Source organism: Scyliorhinus torazame, unplaced genomic scaffold, assembly GCF_047496885.1.
Source record: "Scyliorhinus torazame isolate Kashiwa2021f unplaced genomic scaffold, sScyTor2.1 scaffold_391, whole genome shotgun sequence".
Lineage (NCBI taxonomy): Eukaryota > Metazoa > Chordata > Chondrichthyes > Carcharhiniformes > Scyliorhinidae > Scyliorhinus > Scyliorhinus torazame.
Genome location: NW_027308118.1, coordinates 3,604 through 25,000, shown reverse-complemented (window position 1 = coordinate 25,000; position 21,397 = coordinate 3,604). Strand labels below are relative to the sequence as shown.

Here is a 21,397-nt window from a genome sequence, read left to right as displayed (position 1 = left end):
AACAGGAGGAGGCCCATTCAGCCCCCCCTCCTCGAGTCTGTTACACAGGAACAGGAGGAGGCCCATTCAGCCCCCCCTCCTCGAGCCTGTTACACAGGAACAGGAGGCGGCCCATTCAGCCCCTCCTCGAGTCTGTTACACAGGAACAGGAGGAGGCCCATTCAGCCCCCTCCTCGAGTCTGTTACACAGGAACAGGAGGGGTCCCATTCAGCTCCTCGGGTCTGTAACACAGGAACAGGAGGAGGCCCAATCAGCCCCTGAGTCTGTTACACAGGAACAGGAGGAGGCCCATTCAGCCCCCCCCCTCCTCGAGTCTGTTACACAGGAACAGGAGGAGGCCCATTCAGCCCCCTCCTCGAGCCTGTTACACAGGAACAGGAGGAGGCCCATTCAGCCCCCTCCTCGAGTCTGTTACACAGGAACAGGAGGAGGCCCATTCAGCCCCCCCTCCTCGAGTCTGTTACACAGGAACAGGAGGAGGCCCATTCAGCCCCCTCCTCGAGTCTGTTACATAGGAACAGGAGGAGGCCCATTCAGCCCCCTCCTCGAGTCTGTTACACAGGAACAGGAGGAGGCCCACTCACCCCCCCCTCCTCGAGTCTGTTACATAGGAACAGGAGGAGGCCCATTCAGCCCCCTCCTCGAGTCTGTTACACAGGAACAGGAGGAGGCCCACTCACCCCCCCTTCCTCGAGTCTGTTACACAGGAACAGGAGGAGGCCCACTCACCCCCCCCTCCTCGAGTCTGTTACACAGGAACAGGAGGAGGCCCATTCAGCCCCCCCTCCTCGAGTCTGTTACACAGGAACAGGAGGAGGCCCATTCAGCCCCCTCCTCGAGTCTGTTACATAGGAACAGGAGGAGGCCCATTCAGCCCCCTCCTCTAGTCTGTTACACAGGAACAGGAGGAGGCCCACTCACCCCCCCCTCCTCGAGCCTGTTACACAGGAACAGGAGGAGGCCCATTCAGCCCCCCCTCCTCGAGTCTGTTACACAGGAACAGGAGGAGGCCCATTCAGCTCCCCCTCCTCGAGCCTGTTACATAGGAACAGGAGGAGGCCCATTCAGCCCCCTCCTCGAGCCTGTTACAGAGGAACAGGAGGAGGCCCACTCACCCCCCCCTCCTCGAGCCTGTTACACAGGAACAGGAGGAGGCCCATTCAGCCCCCCCTCCTCGAGTCTGTTACACAGGAACAGGAGGAGACCCATTCAGCCCCCCCTCCTCGAGCCTGTTACACAGGAACAGGAGGAGGCCCATTCAGCCCCCCCTCCTCGAGTCTGTTACACAGGAACAGGAGGAGGCCCATTCAGCCCCCCTCCTCGAGTCTGTTACACAGGAACAGGAGGAGGCCCACTCACCCCCCCCTCCTCGAGTCTGTTACATAGGAACAGGAGGAGGCCCATTCAGCCCCCTCCTCGAGTCTGTTACATAGGAACAGGAGGAGGCCCATTCAGCCCCCTCCTCGAGTCTGTTACACAGGAACAGGAGGAGGCCCACTCACCCCCCCCTCCTCGAGTCTGTTACACAGGAACAGGAGGAGGCCCACTCACCCCCCCCTCCTCGAGTCTGTTACACAGGAACAGGAGGAGGCCCATTCAGCCCCCCCTCCTCGAGTCTGTTACACAGGAACAGGAGGAGGCCCATTCAGCCCCCTCCTCGAGTCTGTTACATAGGAACAGGAGGAGGCCCATTCAGCCCCCTCCTCTAGTCTGTTACACAGGAACAGGAGGAGGCCCACTCACCCCCCCCTCCTCGAGCCTGTTACACAGGAACAGGAGGAGGCCCATTCAGCCCCCCCTCCTCGAGTCTGTTACACAGGAACAGGAGGAGGCCCATTCAGCCCCCTCCTCGAGTCTGTTACATAGGAACAGGAGGAGGCCCATTCAGCCCCCTCCTCGAGTCTGTTACACAGGAACAGGAGGAGGCCCACTCACCCCCCCCCTCCTCGAGTCTGTTACATAGGAACAGGAGGAGGCCCATTCAGCCCCCTCCTCGAGTCTGTTACACAGGAACAGGAGGAGGCCCATTCAGCCCCTCCTCCTCGAGTCTGTTACACAGGACAGGAGGAGGCCCATTCAGCCCCTCCTCCTCGGGCCTGTTACACAGGCACAGGAGGAGGCCCATTCAGCCCCCTCCTCGAGTCTGTTACACAGGAACAGGAGGAGGCCCACTCACCCCCCCCTCCTCGAGTCTGTTACACAGGAACAGGAGGAGGCCCACTCACCCCCCCCTCCTCGAGTCTGTTACACAGGAACAGGAGGAGGCCCATTCAGTCCCCCCCTCCTCGAGTCTGTTACACAGGAACAGGAGGAGGCCCATTCAGCCCCCTCCTCGAGCCTGTTACACAGGAACAGGAGGAGGCCCATTCAGCTCCCCCTCCTCGAGCCTGTTACACAGGAACAGGAGGAGGCCCACTCACCCCCCCCTCCTCGAGCCTGTTACAGAGGAACAGGAGGAGGCCCATTCAGCCCGCTCCTCGAGTCTGTGACACAGGAACAGGAGGAGGCCCATTCAGCCTCCCCTCCTCGAGTCTGTTACACAGGAACAGGAGGAGGCCCATTCAGCTCCCCCTCCTCGAGTCTGTTACACAGGAACAGGAGGAGGCACATTCAGCTCCCCCTCCTCGAGTCTGTTACACAGGAACAGGAGGAGGCCCATTCAGCCCCTCGAGTCTGTTACACAGGAACAGGAGGAGGCCCATTCAGCCCCCTCCTCGAGTCTGTTACACAGGAACAGGAGGAGGCCCATTCAGCCCCCTCCTCGAGTCTGTTACACAGGAACAGGAGGTGGCCCATTCAGCCCCCTCCTCGAGTCTGTTACACAGGAACAGGAGGAGGCCCATTCAGCCTCCTCCTCGAGTCTGTTACACAGGAACAGGAGGAGACCCATTCAGCCCCCTCCTCGAGTCTGTTACACAGGAACAGGAGGAGGCCCATTCAGCCCCTCGAGTCTGTTACACAGGAACAGGAGGAGGCCCATTCAGACCCCCTCCTCGAGTCTGTTACACAGGAACAGGAGGAGGCCCATTCAGCCCCTCCTCCTCGAGCCTGTTACACTGGAACAGGAGGAGGCCCATTCAGCCCCCCCCCCCTCCTCGGGCCTGTTACACAGGAACAGGAGGAAGCCCATTCAGCCCCCCCTCCTCGAGTCTGTTTCACAGGAACAGGAGGAGGCCCATTCAGCCCCTCGAGTCTGTTACACAGGAACAGGAGGAGGCCCATTCAGCCCCCCCTCCTCGAGCCTGTTACACTGGAACAGGAGGAGGCCCATTCAGCCCCCCCTCTCCTCGAGTCTGTTACACAGGAACAGGAGGAGGCCCATTCAGCCCCACCTCCTCGAGTCTGTTACACAGGAACAGGAGGAGGCCCATTCAGCCCCTCGAGTCTGTTACACAGGAACAGGAGGAGGCCCATTCAGCCCCTCCTCGGGCCTCCAGGATCGTTTACTTCTGCAGGCGAATAGTTTTTTTTACCGCTGCAACACTTTTTATTGGCTTATCGGCAAGCTTCGTCTTTCCTTCTTCCAGGGGGCGCTGTTTCCGATTACTGCCTCCCCCACTCTCCGTGTGCAAATGTTCCAGCTGCCTTTCCTCACAGGAGCTCAGAAAATAGGAGCAGGAAGAGGCCCCTCGAGCCTGCGACGCCGTTCATTACGATCATGGCTGATCATAGCCTGTCCCGACCTTCCCCACTTTGATCCCCTTTGCCCTAAGTCCGGTATCTAACTGCTTCTTGAAACTAGACACTGTTTTAGACTCAACTACTTCCCGTGGTAACGAATTCCACAGGCCCACCACTCTCTGGGTGAAGAAATGTCTCCTCATCTCTGTCCGAAATGGTCTACCCCGTACCCCCGGACTGTGGGCCCTGGTTCTGGTCACACCCACCATCGGGAACATCCTTCCTGCATCGACCCTGTCCAGTCCTGTTAGAATTCGATAGGTTTCTATGAGATCCCCCCTCATTCTTCTGAACTCCAGCGAATATTAAAACATGCCGCTGTGCAGAGAGACCTGGGTGTGCTAGTGCACGAGTCGCAAAAAGTTGGTTTACAGATGCAACAGGTGATTAAGAAGGCGAATGGAATTTTGGCCTTCATTGCTAGAGGGATGGAGTTTAAGACTAGGGAGGTTATGCTGCAATTGTATAAGGTGTTTTTTATCATAGAATTTACAGTGCAGAAGGAGGCCATTCGGCCCATCGAGTCTGCACCGGCTCTTGGAAAGAGCACCCTACCCAAGGTCAACACCTCCACCCTATCCCCATAACCCCACCCAACACTCAGGGCAATTTTGGACACTAAGGGCAATTTATCATGGCCAATCCACCTAACCCGCCCGTCTTTGGACTTGTGGGAGGAAACCGGAGCACCCGGAGGAAACCCACGCACACGCGGGGAGGACGTGCAGACTCCGCACAGACAGTGACCCAAGCCGGAATCGAACCTGGGACCCTGGAGCTGTGAAGCAATTGTGCTATCCACAATGTGACCATGCTGCCCACCGTGCGAGTGAGGCCACACCTGGAGTATTGTGTTCAGTTTTGGTCTCCTTACTTGAGAAAGGACGTACTGGCACTGGAGGGTGTGCAGAGGAGATTCACTAGGTTAATCCCAGAGCTGAAGGGGTTGGATTACGAGGAGAGGTTGAGTAGACTGGGACTGTACTCGGAATTTGGAAGGATGCGAGGGGATCTTATGGAAACATATAAAATTATGAATGGAATAGATCGGATAGATGCGGGCAGGTTGTTTCCACTGGCGGGTGAAAGCAGAACTAGGGGGCATAGCCACAAAATAAGGGGAAGTAGATTTAGGACTGAGCTTAGGAGGAACTTCTTCACCCAAAGGGTTGTGAATCTATGGAATTCCTTGCCCGGTGAAGCAGTAGAGGCTCCTTCACTAAATGTTTTTAAGATAAAGATAGATAGTTTTTTGAAGAACAAAGGGATTAAGGGTTATGGTGTTCGGGCCGGAAAGTGGAGCTGAGTCCACAAAAGATCAGCCATGATCTAATTGAATGGCGGAGCAGGCTCGAGGGGCCAGAGGGCCGACTCCTGCTCCTAGTTCTTATGTTCTAATCCTAACCGATTCAATCTCTCCTCGTACGTCAGTCCCGCCATCCCTGGAATCAGTCTGGTAAACCTTCGCTGCACTCCCTCGAGAGCAAGGACATCCTTCCTCAGAGAAGGAGACCAACTGCTCACAATACTCCAAGTGTGGCCTCGCCAAGACCCTGTACAATTGCAGCAACACATCCCTGCTCCTGTACTCGAAACCTCTCGCAATGAAGGCCAACGTACCATTAGCCTTCTTTACCGCCTGCTGTACCTGCATGCTTACCTTCAGCGACTGGTGTCCGAGGGCACCCAGGTCTCGCTGAGTAGAATGGTACCGGATATTCGGCTGGGGCGGGAATCGGGCCGCGCCAGTTGGCGGCCCCCCCCCCCCCCGCTGGATTCTCCGGCCCGGATGGGCCGAAGTCCCGCCGATAAATTGCCTGTGCCGCCGGCGTAAATTAGAGTCCCTATTTACCGGCCGGACAAGGCGGCGTGGGCGGGCTCCGGGGTCCTGGGGGGGGGGGCGCGGGGCGATCTGGCCCCGGGCGGAGCCCCCACGGTGGCTTGGCCCGCGATCGGGGGCCCACCGATCCGCGGGCGGGCCTGTGCCGTGGGGGCACTCTTTCCCTTCCGCCTCCGCCGCGGCCTCCACCCTGGCGGAGGGGGAAGAGACTCTCCCCACTGCGCATGCGCGGGGAACTGTCGGCGGCCGCTGACGCTCCCGCGCATGCGGCGCATTTCCGCGCCGGTTTGGCGGGGCAACAAACGCCGTTTCCGCCAGCTGGCGGGGCGGAAATTCCTCCGGCGCCGGCCTAGCCCCTCAATGTTGGGGCTCGGCCCCCAAAGATGCGGAGCCTTCCGCACCCTTGGGGCGGCGCAATGCCCGTCTGATTGGCGCCGTTTTGGGCGCCAGTCGGCGGACATCGCGCCGTTTGGGGAGAAGTTCGCCCCAGAAGAGTCACTCCACAGATTCACTCCCCTCTGACAGAAGACATTCCCTCTCATCTCTAGGGGCAACACAGGTGGAGAAGGTAGTCAAGAAGGCATACGGCATGCTTGCCTTCATTGGCCGGGGCATTGAGTATAAGAATTGGCAAGTCATGTTGCAGCTGTATAGAACCTTAGTTAGGCCACACTTGGAGTATAGTGTTCAATTCTGGTCGCCACACTACCAGAAGGATGTGGAGGCTTTAGAGAGGCTGCAGAAGAGATTTACCAGAATGTTGCCTGGTATGGAGGGCATTAGCTATGAGGAGCGATTGAATAAACTCGGTTTGTTCTCACTGGAACGACGGAGGTTGAGGGGCGACCTGATAGCGGTCTACAAAATTATGAGGGGCACAGACAGAGTGGATAGTCAGAGGCTTTTCCCCGGGGTAGAGGGGTCAAATACTAGGGGGCATAGGGTTTAAGGTGAGAAGGGCAAGGTTTAGAGTAGATGTACGAGGCAAGTTTTTTACGCAGAGGGTAGTGGGTGCCTGGAACTCGCTACCGGAGGAGGTGGTGGAAGCAGGGACGATAGGGACATTTAAGGGGCATCTTGACAAATACATGAATAGGACGGGAATAGAGGGATACGGACCCAGGAAGTGTAGAAGATTGTAGTTTAGTCGGGCAGCATGGTCGGCACGGGCTTGGAGGGCCGAAGGGCCTGTTCCTGTGCTGTACATTTCTTTGTTCCTTGTTCTCTGTCTTAAATGACTCCTCACTCTCCCGCAAGAGGAAACAACCTCGTCCCCTCTCCACCCTCTGCCATTCATCTTGAATCTACGTCACCCGGTTCTAGAATCCTCCACCAAGAGAAATAATTCTATCCTGTCCATGTATCCCTTCCCCTCAACAATTCAGTACACCTCAATTAAGTCACCCCCTCAGCCTTCTTTGTTTCAAATAAATAAACCGCAATGTATCCACTATCTCCTCATCGCCACACTCTCCAGCCCTGGTAACATTCTTGTAATCCTCCCCTGCACTCTCTCCAGAGTATTAACATCCTTCCTGTAATGTGGCGACCAGAACTGCACACAATACTCCAGTTGTGGCCTCACCGCTCTTTCACACAATTCCAACATTATAGCCTTACTGAAACGAAAGAGAAAACGCTGGGAAAATCTCAGCAGGCCTGGCAGCATCTGTCGGGGGAGAAAAGAGCTCACGTTTCGAGTCCAGATGACTCTTTGTCAAAGCTAACCGTCAGAGAAAGTGGGAAATATTTATACTGTGGGGTGAGATTGAAAGATGAGTCATCGCCACAGGAACCCAGGGAAACCGGGGTGCTCATGGCCACAGAAACCAAGGGAACAGAGTGATAATGGCCACAGAAACCAAGGGAACAGAGTGATAATGGCCACAGAAACCAAGGGAACAGTGCGAATGGCCACAGAAACCAAGGGAACAGAGTGCGAATGGCCACAGACACCAAGGGAACAGAGTGCGAACGGCCACAGAAACCAAGGGAACAGAGAACTAACGGCCACAGACACCAAGGGAACAGAGCGCTAACGGCCACAGAAACCAAGGGAACAGAGTGCTAATGGCCACAGAAACCAAGGGAGCAGAGTGCTAATGGCCACAGAAACCAAGGGAACAGAGTGCTAATGGCCACAGAAACCAAGGGAACAGAGTGCTAACGGCCACAGAAACCAAGGGGACAGAGTGCTAATGGCAGTCCCCAGAGAGGACAAGAGATGTGAGAGGCCAAACAGCAGAGAAACTAACATCAGAGAGGGAACTGTGACAGATGTAGATGCGGGGGGGGGGGGGGAGGGGAAGGGGGAAGCAAAGGGGAGAAGGGGTAAGGAAAGGTGGATAAGATTGGGGGGGGGGGTTAAATATATATTAAGAAAGAAAGAAATGGTAAAAGACGGTTAAAATGGAATAAAAACAAATGGGTCGAGGTGGGGTAGAGCTGATCATCTGAAGTTGTTGAATTCGATGTTCAGGCCGGAAGGCTGTAGAGTGCCCAACCGGAAGATGAGATGTTGTTCCTCCAGTTTGCGTTGGGCTTCACTGGAACATTGCAGCAGGCCAAGGACAGACATGTGGGCATGGGAGCAGGGTCTTGTGTTAAAATGGCAAGCAACGGGAGGTTCAGGGTCCTGAATGCGCACAGACCGAAGGTGCCCAGCAAAGCCATCACCCGGTCTGCGTTTGGTCTCTCCGATATAGAGGAGACCACATTGGGAGCAGCGAATGCAATCGACCAAATTGGAAGAGATGCAAGTGAAATGCTGCTTAACCTGGAACGAGTGTTTTGGGGCCTGGGATGTTGAGCGTGGAAGAGGTAAAGGGGCAGGTGTCACACCTTCTGCGATCGCACGGGAAGATGCCGCGGGTGATGGGAGAGGTACTGGGTATGGTGGAGGCGTGGACGAGATTGTCTCGGAGGGAACGGTCTCTGCGGAATGCTGACAGAGGGAGTGAGGGGAAGATGTGTTTGGGGGTGGCATCACGCTGGAGTTGGCGAAAATGGCGGAGGATTAAGCTGTGCAAACGGAGGCTGGTGGGGTGAAATGGGAGTATATCCTCACTTTTATATTCTACACCTCTGCCGATGAAGGAGAACATACTGTACACTTTCTTTACACACCTTGTCGACCTGAACTGCTGCCTTTAGGGACCTGCGTACCCATCCGCCAAAATCTCTTCCTTCATCCACCCCTCGCAGTGTGTTCCCATTTATTGCGCACTCCCTATTACTGTCATTACTCCCTGTCATTCTGGTGTGCTCCATGTGCCTATCCAATAACTGCTTGAAAGTTCCCAAAGTGTCCGACTCCACTATCACAGCAGGCAATCCACTCCACGCCCTAACCACTCTCTGAGTAAAGAACCTACCTCGGACATCCCTCCTATATCTACCACCCTGAATCTTCTCGTTATGCCCCCTTGTAACAGCTACATCCACCCGAGGAAATAGTCTCTGAATGTCCACTCTATCTATCCCCCTCATTATCTTATACACCTCTATTAAGTCGCCTCTCATCGTCCTCCGCTCCAAAGGGAAAAGCCCTAGCTCCCTCAACCTTTCCTCATAAGACCTACCCTCCAATCCAGGCAGCATCCTGGTAAATCTCCTTTGCACCCTTTCTGATGCTCCCACATCCGTCCTATAATGAGGTGACCAGAACTGCACACAATACTCCAAATGTGGTCTCACCAGGGTCCTGTACAGTTGCAGCATAACCCCGCGGCTCTTAAACTCAAGCCCCCTGTTAATAAACGCTAACACACTATCAGCCTTCTTCACGGCTCGATCCACTTGAGTGGCAACCTTCAGAGATCTGTGGACATGAACGCCAAGATCTCTCTGTTCCTCCACATTCCTCAGGACCCTGCCGTTGACCCTGTAATCTGCATTCAAATTTGTCCGACCAAAATTAATCACCTCGCACTTATCAGGGTTAAACTCCATCTGCCACCTCTCAGCCCAGGTCTGCGTCCTATCAAGGTCTCTTTGCAGCCTACAACAGCCCTCCTCCTCATCCACTACTCCACCAATCTTGGTGTCATCAGCAAATTTACTGACCCACCCTTCAGCCCCCCCTCCTCCAAGTCCTTCAAATCTTGGCTGATATTTTTCCCATCCCCATTCTCCTGCCTTCTCCCCATGACCCCTGATCCCCCTAGTAATCAAGAGCCTATCTATCTCTGTCTTAAAGACACTCAGTGATTTGGCCCCCACAGCCTTCTGGGGCAAAGAGTTCCACAGATTCCCCTCTGGCTGAAGAAATTCCTCCTCGTCGCTGTTTGAAAGGATCGTCCCTTTAGTCTGAGATTGCGTGTCCTCTGCTTGGGGCTGTTTAGCACAGGGCTAAATCGCTGGCTTTGAAAGCAGACCAAGGCAGGCCAGCAGCACGGTTCAATTCCCGTACCAGCCTCCCCGAACAGGCGCCGGAATGTGGGGACTAGGGGCTTTTCACAGTAACTTCATTTGAAGCCGACACGTGACAATAAGCCATTTTCATTTCATTCATTTTGCAATTTCTAGTTTTTCCCTACAAGCGGGAACACCCTCTCCACGTCCACTCTATCCAGGCCCCGCCGTCTCCTGTAAGTTTCAATAAGATCCCCCCCTCATCCTTCTAAACTCCCAACGAGTACAGACCCAGAGTCCTCAACCGTTCCTCGTACGACAAGCTCTTCATTCCAGGGATCGTTCGTGTGAACCTCCTCTGGGCCCTTTCCAAGGCCCCAGCACATCCTTCCTTAGATACGGGGCCCAAAACTGGAGTTAATATTTACTGTTTAATATTTCACAGGCAGTAGAGGACAGAACGCCCAACCTCACAGGCCACCACTTCATACAGATTCCCGTCGGCAAGGGCAATCGTCAGTCACCATTTAATCCAGTTTCCCAAGTTACCCTGTAGGCCATGGGATTGAAGGTTTTCGACCAAATTTGAAGCTGAATTTAATTTGCTCCCCTTTCCACCATCTCTAGGCCGAGGATGAACAGACTCCCGAGGTGGACAGGCGCAGAGAGATGCGAGGTAGGTGGTTCGGATATCTGGGCCCCTGGCGACAGGAGGCTGCATTGATATAGCGCCTGCGTTGCATAATCTGCCGGCCAGAGCAGCCAGCGGCAAACGCGAACCTCACCCCTCGAGCCAGAGAACGAGCCCGCGATTGGCCAATCCAAGGGACGAGGACGGGGAGGGTGGCGGGGAGATTTCGGGAGGAGGTTCCAGGGCCCGCAAACCAGGGCAGCTGAAGGCACGGCCGCCAATGGCGCAGCGGTGGGAACGTGGGGACGTTCGAGGGGCCGGGATTGGAGGAGCGCCGAGAAATCGGAGGGTTCCAGGGGCGGGAGGAGGTGGCAGAGATAGGGAGGGGTGTAGGGGACTGGAGGAGGTTACAGAGATAGGGAGGGTGTAGGGGCTGGAGGAGGTTACAGAGATAGGGAGGGTTGTAGGGGCTGGAGGAGGTTACAGCGATAGGGAGGGTTATAGGGGCTGGAGGAGGTTACAGAGATAGGGAGGGTTGTAGGGAACTGGAGGAGGTTACACAGATCAGGAGGGTTGTATGGACTGGAGGAGGTTACAGAGATAGGGAGGGTTGTAGGGGCTGGAGGAGGTTACAGAGATAGGGAGGGTTGTCGGGGCTGGAGGAGGTTATAGAGATAGGGAGGGTTGTCAGGGTTGGAGGAGGTTATAGAGATAGGGAGGGTTGTGGGGGCTCGAGGACGTTACAGAGATAGGGAGGGTTGAATGGACTGGAGGAGGTTACAGGGATAGGGAGGGATTTCGGGGCTGGAGGAGGTTACAGAGATAGGGAGGGTTGTAGGGGCTGGAGGAGGTTACAGAGATAGGGAGGGTTGTCGGGGCTGGAGGAGGTTATAGAGATAGGGAGGGTTGTCAGGGTTGGAGGAGGTTACAGAGATAGGGAGGGGTGTAGGGGATGGAGGAGGTTACAGAGATAGGGAGGGTTGTCGGGGCTGGAGGATGTTACAGAGATAGGGAGGATTGTAGGGGGCTGGAGGAGGTTACAGAAAGAGGGAGGGTTGTGGGAGACTGGAGGAGGTTACAGGGATAGGGAGGGGTGTCGGAGACTTATGGAGAATACAGAGATAGGGAGGATTGTAGGGGGCTGGAGGAGGTTACAGAGACAGGGAGGGTTGTTGGTGGCTGGAGGAGGTTACAGAGATAGGGAGGGTTGTAGGGGGATGGAGGAGGTTACAGAGATAGGGAGAGATGTGGGGGCTGGGGGAGGTTACAGAGATAGGGAGGGTTGTAGGGGACTGGAGGACGTTACAGAGATAGGGAGGGGTGTAGGGGCTGGAGGAGGTTACAGAGATAGGGAGGGCGGTAGTGGCTGGAGGATGTTACAGAAATAGGGAGGGTTGTAGGGGCTGGAGGAGGTTACAGAGATAGGGAGGGCTGTACGGGCTGTAGGAGGTTACAGCGATAGGGAGGGATGTAGGAGACTGGAGGAGGTTACAGAGATAGAGAGGATTGTAGGGGGCTGGAGGAGGTTACAGAAAGAGGGAGGGATGTAGGAGACTGGAGGAGGTTACAGGGATAGGGAGGGGTGTAGGAGACATATGGAGAATACAGAGATAGGGAGGGTTGTAGAGGCTGGAGGAGGTTACAGAGATAGGGAGGGCTGAAGGGGCTGTAGGAGGTTACAGAGATAGGGAGGGTTGCAGGGGCTGGAGGAGGTTACAGAGATAGGGAGGGGTGCAGGGGCTGGAGGAGGTTACAGAGATAGGGAGGATTGTAGGGGCTGGAGGAGGCTACAGAGATAGGGAGGGCTGTACGGGCTGTAGGAGGTTACAGCGATAGGGAGGGATGTAGGAGACTGGAGGAGGTTACAGAGATAGAGAGGATTGTAGGGGGCTGGAGGAGGTTACAGAAAGAGGGAGGGATGTAGGAGACTGGAGGAGGTTACAGAAATAGGGAGGGCTGTACGGGCTGTAGGAGGTTACAGCGATAGGGAGGGATGTAGGAGACTGGAGGAGGTTACAGAGATAGAGAGGATTGTAGGGGGCTGGAGGAGGTTACAGAAAGAGGGAGGGATGTAGGAGACTGGAGGAGGTTACAGGGATAGGGAGGGGTGTAGGAGACATATGGAGAATACAGAGATAGGGAGGGTTGTAGAGGCTGGAGGAGGTTACAGAGATAGGGAGGGCTGAAGGGGCTGTAGGAGGTTACAGAGATAGGGAGGGTTGCAGGGGCTGGAGGAGGTTACAGAGATAGGGAGGGGTGCAGGGGCTGGAGGAGGTTACAGAGATAGGGAGGATTGTAGGGGCTGGAGGAGGCTACAGAGATAGGAAGGGTTGTACGGGCTGGAGGATGTTACAGAGATAGGGAGGGATGTAGGAGACTGGAGGAGGTTACAGAGATAGGGATAATTATAGGGACTGGAGGAGAGTACTGAGATCGGGAGGGTTGTAGGGGCTGGAGGAGGTTACAGAGATAGGGAGGGGTGTAGGGGCTGGAGGAGGTTGCAGAGATAGGGAGGGATGTAGGAGACTGGAGGAGGTTACAGAGATAGGGAGGGTTGTAGAGGCTGGAGGAAGTTACAGAGATTGGGAGGGTTGTAAGGAGCTGGATGTTACAGAGATAGGGAGGGTTGTAGGGGCTGGAGGAAGTTAGAGATGGGGATGGTTGTAGGGGCTGGAGGAGGTTACAGAGATGGGAGGACTGGAGGACCTGGAGGAGGTTACAGAGATAGGGAGGGCTGTAGGGGCTGTAGGAAGTTACAGAGATATGGAGGGTTGTAGGGGATGGAGGAGGTTACAGAGATAGGGAGGTTGTAGGGGCTGGAGGAGGTTACAGAGAGACGGAGAAATGTGGGGGCGGGGAGAGGTTACAGAGATAGGGAGGGTGGTAGGGGACTGGAGGAGGTTAAAGAGGTAGGTAGGGGCTGGAGGAGGTTACAGAGATAGGGAGGGTTGTAGGGGGCTGGAGGAGGTTACAGAGATAGGGAGGGTTGTAGGGGCTGGAGGAGGTTACAGAGATAGGGAGGGTTGTAGGGGGCTGGAGGAGGTTACAGAGATAGGGTTGGAGGGGCTGGGGAGGTTACAGGGCTAGGGAGGGTTGTGGGTGATGGAGGAAGTTAGAGATATGGAGAGTTGTTGGGGTGGAGGTGGTTACAGAGATAGGGAGGGGTGTCGGGGGCTGGAGGAGGTTAGGGAGATAGGGAGGGTTGTAGTGGGCTGGAGGAGGTTACAGAGATAGGGAGGTTGTAGGGGCTGGAGGAGGTTACAGACATAGGGAGGGTTGTAGGGGGCTGGAGGAGGTTACAGACATAGGGAGGGTTGTAGGGGCTGGAGGAGGTTACAGAGATAGGGAGGGTTGTAGTGGATGGCGGTGGTTACAGAGATAGGGAGGGTTGTAGGGGACTGGAGGAGGTTACAGAGATAGGGAGGGTTGTAGGGACTGGAGGAGGTTACAGAGATAGGGAGGGTAGTAGGGAGCTGGAGGAGATTACAGAGATTGGGAGGGTTGTATGGCCTGGAGGAGGTTACAGGGATAGGGAGGGTTGTGGGGGCTGGAGGAGGTTACAGGGATAGGGAGGGTTGTGGGGGCTGGAGGACGTTACAGAGATAGGGAGGGTTGAATGGACTGGAGGAGGTTACAGGGATAGGGAGGGTTGTAGGGGCTGGAGGAGGTTACAGAGATAGGGAGGGATGTAGGGGACTGAGCGACATTACAGAGATAGGGAGGGTTGTAGAGAACTGGAGGAGGTTACAGAGATAGAGAGGGTTGTGGGAGACTGGAGGAGGTTACAGGGATAGGGAGGGGTGTAGGAGACCTGAGGAGGTTACAGAGATAGGGAGAGATGTGGGGGCTGGGGGAGGTTACAGAGATAGGGAGGGTTGTAGGGGCCTAGAGGAGGTTACAGAGATAGGGAGGGTTGTAGGGGGTTAGAGGAGGTTACAGAGATAGGGAGGGTTGTCGGGACTGGAGGAGGTTACAGAGATAGGGATGGTTGTAGGGGACTGGAGGAGGTTACAGAGATAGGGAGGGTTGTAGGGGCTGGAGGAGGTTACAGGGATAGGGAGGGCTGGAGGAGGTTACAGAGATAGGGAGGGCTGTAGGGGCTGGAGGAGGTTACAGAGATAGGGAGGGTTGTCGGGGGGCTGGAGGAGGTTACAGAGATAGGGAGGGTTGTCGGGGGGCTGGAGGAGGTTACAGAGATAGGGAGGGCTGTAGGGGCTGGAGGAGGGTACAGAGATAGGGAGGGTTGTCGGGGGGCTGGAGGAGGTTACAGACATAGGGAAGGTTGTAGGGGGATGGAGGAGGTTACAGAGATAGGGATGGGTGTAGGGGGCTGGAGGAGGTTACAGAGATAGGGTGGGTTGTAGGGGCTGGAGGAGGTTACAGAGATAGGGAGGGGTGTAGGGGGTTGGAGGAGGGTACAGAGATAGGGAGGGTTGTCGGGGCTGGAGGAGGTTACAGAGATAGGGAGGGTTGTCGGGGCTGGAGGAGGTTACAGAGATAGGGAGAGTTGTGGGGGATGGAGGAGGTTACAGAGATAGGGAGGGTTGTCGGGGAAGGAGGAGGTTACAGAGATAGGGAGGGTTGTAGGGGCTGGAGGAGGTTAAAGAGATAGGGAGGGTTGCAGGGGGCTGGAGGAGGTTACAGAGATAGGGAGGGGTGTAGGGGCTGGAGGAGGTTACAGAGATAGGGAGGGGTGTAGGGACTGGAGGAGGTTACAGAGATAGGGAGGGTTGTAGGGGCTGGAGGCTGTTCCAGGGATAGGGAGGGTTGTAGGGGCTGGAGGCGGTTACAGAGATAGGGAGGGTTGTAGGGGCTGGAGGCGGTTACAGGGATAGGGAGGGTTGTGGGGGATGGAGGAAGTTGCAGAGGTAGGGAGGGTTCTAGGGGAAGGAGGAGGTTACAGAGATAGGGAGGGTTGTAGGGGCTGGAGGAGGTTACAGAGATAGGGAGGGTTGTAGGGGAAGGAGGAGGTTACAGAGATAGGGAGGGTTGTACGGGCTGGAGGAGGTTACAGAGATAGGGAGGGGTGTAGGGGCTGGAGGCGGTTACAGAGATAGGGAGGGTTGTAGGGGCTGGAGGAGGTTACAGAGATAGGGAGGGTTGTAGGGGAAGGAGGAGGTTACAGAGATAGGGAGGGTTGTAGGGGCTGGAGGCGGTTCCAGGGATCGGGAGGGTTGTGGGGGATGGAGGAAGTTGCAGAGGTAGGGAGGGCTGGAGGCGGTTCCAGGGATAGGGAGGGTTGTGGGGGAAGGAGGAGGTTACAGAGATAGGGAGTGTTGTAGGGGCTGGAGGAGGTTACAGAGATAGGGAGGGGTGTAGGGGCTGGAGGAGGTTACAGAGATAGGGAGGTTTGTAGGGGCTGGAGGAGGTTACAGAGATAGGGAGGGTTGTAGGGGAAGGAGGAGGTTACAGAGATAGGGAGGGTTGTAGGGGGCTGGAGGAGGTTACAGAGATAGGGAGGGTTGTGGGGGAAGGAGGAGGTTACAGAGATAGGGAGGGTTGTAGGGGGCTGGAGGCGGTTCCAGGGATAGGGAGGGTTGTGGGGGAAGGAGGAGGTTACAGAGATACGAGGAAATGGTGATCGGGGAATGGTAAGTTTGCCGGAAGATGACACCGACCCTGCGATACGGACTTGGCCGAATCTCGGACCGTTGCTCGTGATGGGGGGGAGCGTGAGAGAGACGGAGCGGGCAGGGAACCGGGGCACCCGGAGGAAACCCTCGCCGAAACGGGGAGAACGTGCAGACTCCGCACAGGCATTGTCATTCCCCCTGCTCACCTTGCAGGCCCGGGATTCGAAGGCCGGGATTCGAATGTGAGACTTGGGTGATGGGTGCTGGCGGTATGCGAGGCCGCGGGTTTCAGCGATGGAGGGGTCTCTGACTCGCGTTTCTTCTCTGACAGATCGGGGGGACGTCCGGGGTCTTCCGCCGCCACCCCCTCCGCCCCCCCAGGAAGCCAAGCCCATCTGGAGTGGGTCGCGGCCGATCCACCACGTTACCACGGCAGGTCAGTGTGCCCGCATAGCAGCCCGCCTCCCCCATCCCTGAGCCCTCCCTCCTCTCCTCTCCGCTCCAATCCCTCCCGAGCCCCCGCACTCTGTCTCTCCCTCCAACCACCTTCTCCCTCCCTCCTCTCCCTGTGTGCCCCGACCCTCCGACCCTATCACTCCCTCCCCGTACTCCCCTCTCCCTCCCTGACATCTCCACCTTCCCTCTCTCTCTCGCTATCTCTGCCTCCTCTCTCTCCATCTCGCCCTCTCCATCCACTCTCTCAGCACCCCCTACTCTCTCTCTCTCTGCTCCCTTCTCTCTCTCTGATCTCTCCATCTCTCCCTCTCCCTCCACTCTCTCAGCACCCCCTACTCTCTCTCTCTCTGCTCCCTTCTCTCTCTCTGATCTCTCCATCTCTCCCTCTCCCTCCACTCTCTCAGCACCCCCTCCTCTCTCTCTCTCTGCTCCCTTCTCTCCCTCCCCTGCCTACACTTTGTCTCTCTCTCCCCCCTCCCTCTATTCTCCGCCTCTCCCACTTGCTCTGTCACTCTCACCTTCTCGCCGTCTCCCTGTCTCTCTCTCCCCCCCTCTATTCGTCACCTCTCTCGCTTGCTCTGTCACTCTCACCTTCTCGCCGTTTCCCTCCCTATCGCTCTCCTCTTCCTCCCTGCCCTCCCCTCGCCTTCTCTCTCTCCCTCTCACTATTCCTTTTCCTCCCCTCCTCTTTTCTCTGTCTCCTCTCCCCCTCTCTCTCTCTCGCTCTCCTCCCTCACTCCCCCACCTCTTCACTTGGTCTTTTCGATACAGGGGGAGGTGACGTTCCCAGGGACAGCAGTCCGGCGAGAGATCCCAGACACGTGGGCTCCAGAGCACGGGGGACCGAGCCCGACCGCTGCAGATTGGCGGGGATGGATGGTGGGAGTCGGGACGAGGGGGCCAAGGCAGGCAGGAGGATTCTCGTACCCCCCACTTCCCGAATACCCGGGATGGAGAAGGTGGGTCTCAGCGATGAGGGGAGGAGAGCTTTGGGGTGGCAAAGTGTTAATTAGAACTAATTACCTCCCTCCTTTTACGGATCAATGGGAACGATCTCCCGGTCAATGGGAATAATCTGGTCAATGGGAATGATCTCCCGGTCAATGGGAATAATCTGGTCAATGGGAATGACCTGGTCAATGGGAATGATCTCCCGGTCAATGGGAATAATCTGGTCAATGGGAATGATCTCCCGGTCAATGGGAATAATCTCCCGGTCAATGGGAATGATCTCCCGGTCAATGGGAATAATCTCCCGGTCAATGGGAATAATCTGGTCAATGGGAATGATCTCCCGGTCAATGGGAATAATCTGGTCAATGGGAATGATCTCCCGGTCAATGGGAATAATCTCCCGGTCAATGGGAATGATCTCCCGGTCGATGGGAATAATCTGGTCAATGGGAATGATCTCCCGGTCAATGGGAATAATCTGGTCAATGGGAATGATCTCCCGGTCAATGGGAATAATCTGGTCAATGGGAATGATCTCCCGGTCAATGGGAATAATCTGGTCAATGGGAATGATCTCCCGGTCAATGGGAATAATCTCCCGGTCAATGGAATGATCTCCCGGTCAATGGGAATAATCTCCCGGTCAATGGGAATAATCTGGTCAATGGGAATGATCTCCCGGTCAATGGGAATAATCTGGTCAATGGGAATGATCTCCCGGTCAATGGGAATAATCTCCCGGTCAATGGGAATGATCTCCCGGTCAATGGGAATAATCTGGTCAATGGGAATGATCTCCCGGTCAATGGGAATAATCTGGTCAATGGGAATGATCTCCCGGTCAATGGGAATAATCTGGTCAATGGGAAGGATCTCCCGGTCAATGGGAATAATCTCCCGGTCAATGGGAATAATCTGGTCAATGGGAATAATCTGGTCAATGGGAATCATCTCCCGGTCAATGGGAATAATCTGGTCAATGGGAATAATCTGGTCAATGGGAATCATCTCCCGGTCAATGGGAATAATCTGGCCAATTTGAATGATCTCCCGGTCAATGGGAATCATCTCCCGGTCAATGGGAATAATCTGGTCAATGGGAATAATCTGGTCAATGGGAATGATCTCCCGGTCAATGGGAATAATCTCCCGGTCAATGGGAATGATCTCCCGGTCAATGGGAATAATCTGGTCAATGGGAATGATCTCCCGGTCAATGGGAATAATCTCCCGGTCAATGGGAATGATCTCCCGGTCAATGGGAACAATCTCCCGGTCAATGGGAATGATCTCCCGGTCAATGGGAATAATCTGGTCAATGGGAACAATCTCCCGGTCAATGGGAATAATCTCCCGGTCAATGGGAATAATCTGGTCAATGGGAATGATCTCCCGGTCAATGGGAAGGATCTCCCGGTCAATGGGAATAATCTGGTCAATGGGAATAATCTCCCGGTCAATGGGAATGATCTCCCGGTCAATGGGAATAATCTGGTCAATGGGAATAATCTCCCGGTCAATGGGAATGATCTCCCGGTCAATGGGAATAATCTCCCGGTCAATGGGAATAATCTGGTCAATGGGAAGGATCTCCCGGTCAATGGGAAGGATCTCCCGGTCAATGGGAATAATCTCCCGGTCAATGGGAATAATCTGGTCAATGGGAACGATCTCCCGGTCAATGGGAATAATCTGGTCAATGGGAATAATCTCCCGGTCAATGGGAATAATCTGGTCAATGGGAATGATCTCCCGGTCAATGGGAATAATCTGGTCAATGGGAAGGATCTCCCGGTCAATGGGAATAATCTCCCGGTCAATGGGAATAATCTGGTCAATGGGAATAATCTGGTCAATGGGAATGATCTCCCGGTCAATGGGAATGATCTCCCGGTCAATGGGAATAATCTGGTCAATGGGAATAATCTCCCGGTCAATGGGAATGATCTCCCGGTCAATGGGAATGATCTGGTCAATGGGAATGATCTCGCGGTCAATGGGAATAATCTGGTCAATGGGAATGATCTCCCGGTCAATGGGAAGGATCTCCCGGTCAATGGGAATGATCTCCCGGTCAATGGGAATCATCTCCCGGTCAATGGGAATGATCTCCCGGTCAATGGGAATAATCTCCCGGTCAATGGGAATAATCTGGTCAATGGGAATGATCTCCCGGTCAATGGGAATGATCTCCCGGTCAATGGGAATAATCTCCCGGTCAATGGGAATAATCTGGTCAATGGGAACAATCTCCCGGTCAATGGGAATAATCTCCCGGTCAATGGGAATAATCTGGTCAATGGGAATGATCTCCCGGTCAATGGGAAGGATCTCCCGGTCAATGGGAATAATCTCCCGGTCAATGGGAATAATCTCCCGGTCAATGGGAATGATCTCCCGGTCAATGGGAATAATCTGGTCAATGGAAATAATCTCCCGGTCAATGGGAATGATCTCCCGGTCAATGGGAATAATCTCCCGGTCAATGGGAATAATCTGGTCAATGGGAAGGATCTCCCGGTCAATGGGAAGGATCTCCCGGTCAATGGGAATAATCTCCCGGTCAATGGGAATAATCTGGTCAATGGGAACGATCTCCCGGTCAATGGGAATAATCTGGTCAATGGGAATAATCTCCCGGTCAATGGGAATAATCTGGTCAATGGGAATGATCTCCCGGTCAATGGGAATAATCTGGTCAATGGGAAGGATCTCCCGGTCAATGGGAATAATCTCCCGGTCAATGGGAATAATCTGGTCAATGGGAATAATCTGGTCAATGGGAATGATCTCCCGGTCAATGGGAATGATCTCCCGGTCAATGGGAATAATCTGGTCAATGGGAATAATCTCCCGGTCAATGGGAATGATCTCCCGGTCAATGGGAATAATCTCGCGGTCAATGGGAATAATCTGGTCAATGGGAATGATCTCCCGGTCAATGGGAATGATCTGGTCAATGGGAATAATCTCCCGGTCAATGGGAATGATCTCCCGATCAATGGGAATGATCTGGTCAATGGGAATGATCTGGTCAATGGGAATAATCTCCCGGTCAATGGGAATAATCCCCCGGTCAATGGGAATGATCTCCCGGTCAATGGGAATGATCTGGTCAATGGGAATGATCTCCCGATCAATGGGAAAAATCTGGTCAATGGGAATGATCTCCCGATCAATGGGAATAACCTCCTCGTCAATGGGAATGATCTCCCGATCAATGGGAATAACCTCCTCGTCAATGGGAATGATGGCGCCTGCCGATGGTGTCGAGGGTTTCGTCAACGGGGGTGGGATGTCTGGGAAATATCCTTCGCTCGGGATCCAACATTTTCAGGGAACGCGTTAACCGTGTACTCTCTCTACCAACCCCCCGCCTCCTCCCCGACTACCTGCACCCCCACCCCCACTCCCCCCCCCCCCAACCCCTCCTCCCTCCACATCACCCCCTCCCCCCCCTCACCGCCTCCCCCACTCCCCCCCCAACCTCTCCTTCCCCCTCCCGGAACAGAGGCCAAAGGACCCACTGCCGACGGCGCCCGTGCCCCCCGCCCCGCCCCCAGCCGACTGCAAACCCCGGCTCGAGGAGGAGGAGGAGGAGGCGCTGGCGAGGGGCGGGGAGGGCGGGGAGAGGAAACCCCCTCCCCCGGCGAGAGGCGCGCACCGTGAGGAGGACGGGGAGGAGGAGGAGGGAGGGGGCGGCCCAGGTAAGACCCACCCCTGGCCTGGTGAAGACGGCGTTGGGTGGGACAGCGGGTGAGGGAGGGGAGGGGGCGGGAGGGCGGGAGGGTGGGGGGGGGGCGAAGCGAGGTGGAGGCCAACCGGGCGATCATTCCCACCTCTCCCTTCCTCGCTCTCCCTTCCCCGAATCTCTGGCATGTGGCAGAAAGGAGCCAGGCTCCCACCAG

At 55.4% G+C, this 21,397-nt stretch overlaps 1 protein-coding gene across 1 annotated transcript in view; it reads left to right on the top strand.

The window, feature by feature from the left end:
• The window catches only part of LOC140406268 (uncharacterized), a gene marked incomplete at its 3' end in the record, with an annotated part of 71,698 nt that extends 50,502 nt beyond the window's left edge, over window positions 1-21,196 (top strand). The window contains exons 11-14 of the mRNA XM_072494379.1: window positions 10,503-10,551; window positions 16,411-16,515; window positions 17,307-17,494; window positions 21,001-21,196. Coding sequence (XP_072350480.1) covers window positions 10,503-10,551; window positions 16,411-16,515; window positions 17,307-17,494; window positions 21,001-21,196 — 538 coding nt within the window. The remainder of the gene's footprint in view (window positions 1-10,502; window positions 10,552-16,410; window positions 16,516-17,306; window positions 17,495-21,000) is intronic.
• Between the last annotated feature and the right edge of the window lie 201 nt (window positions 21,197-21,397).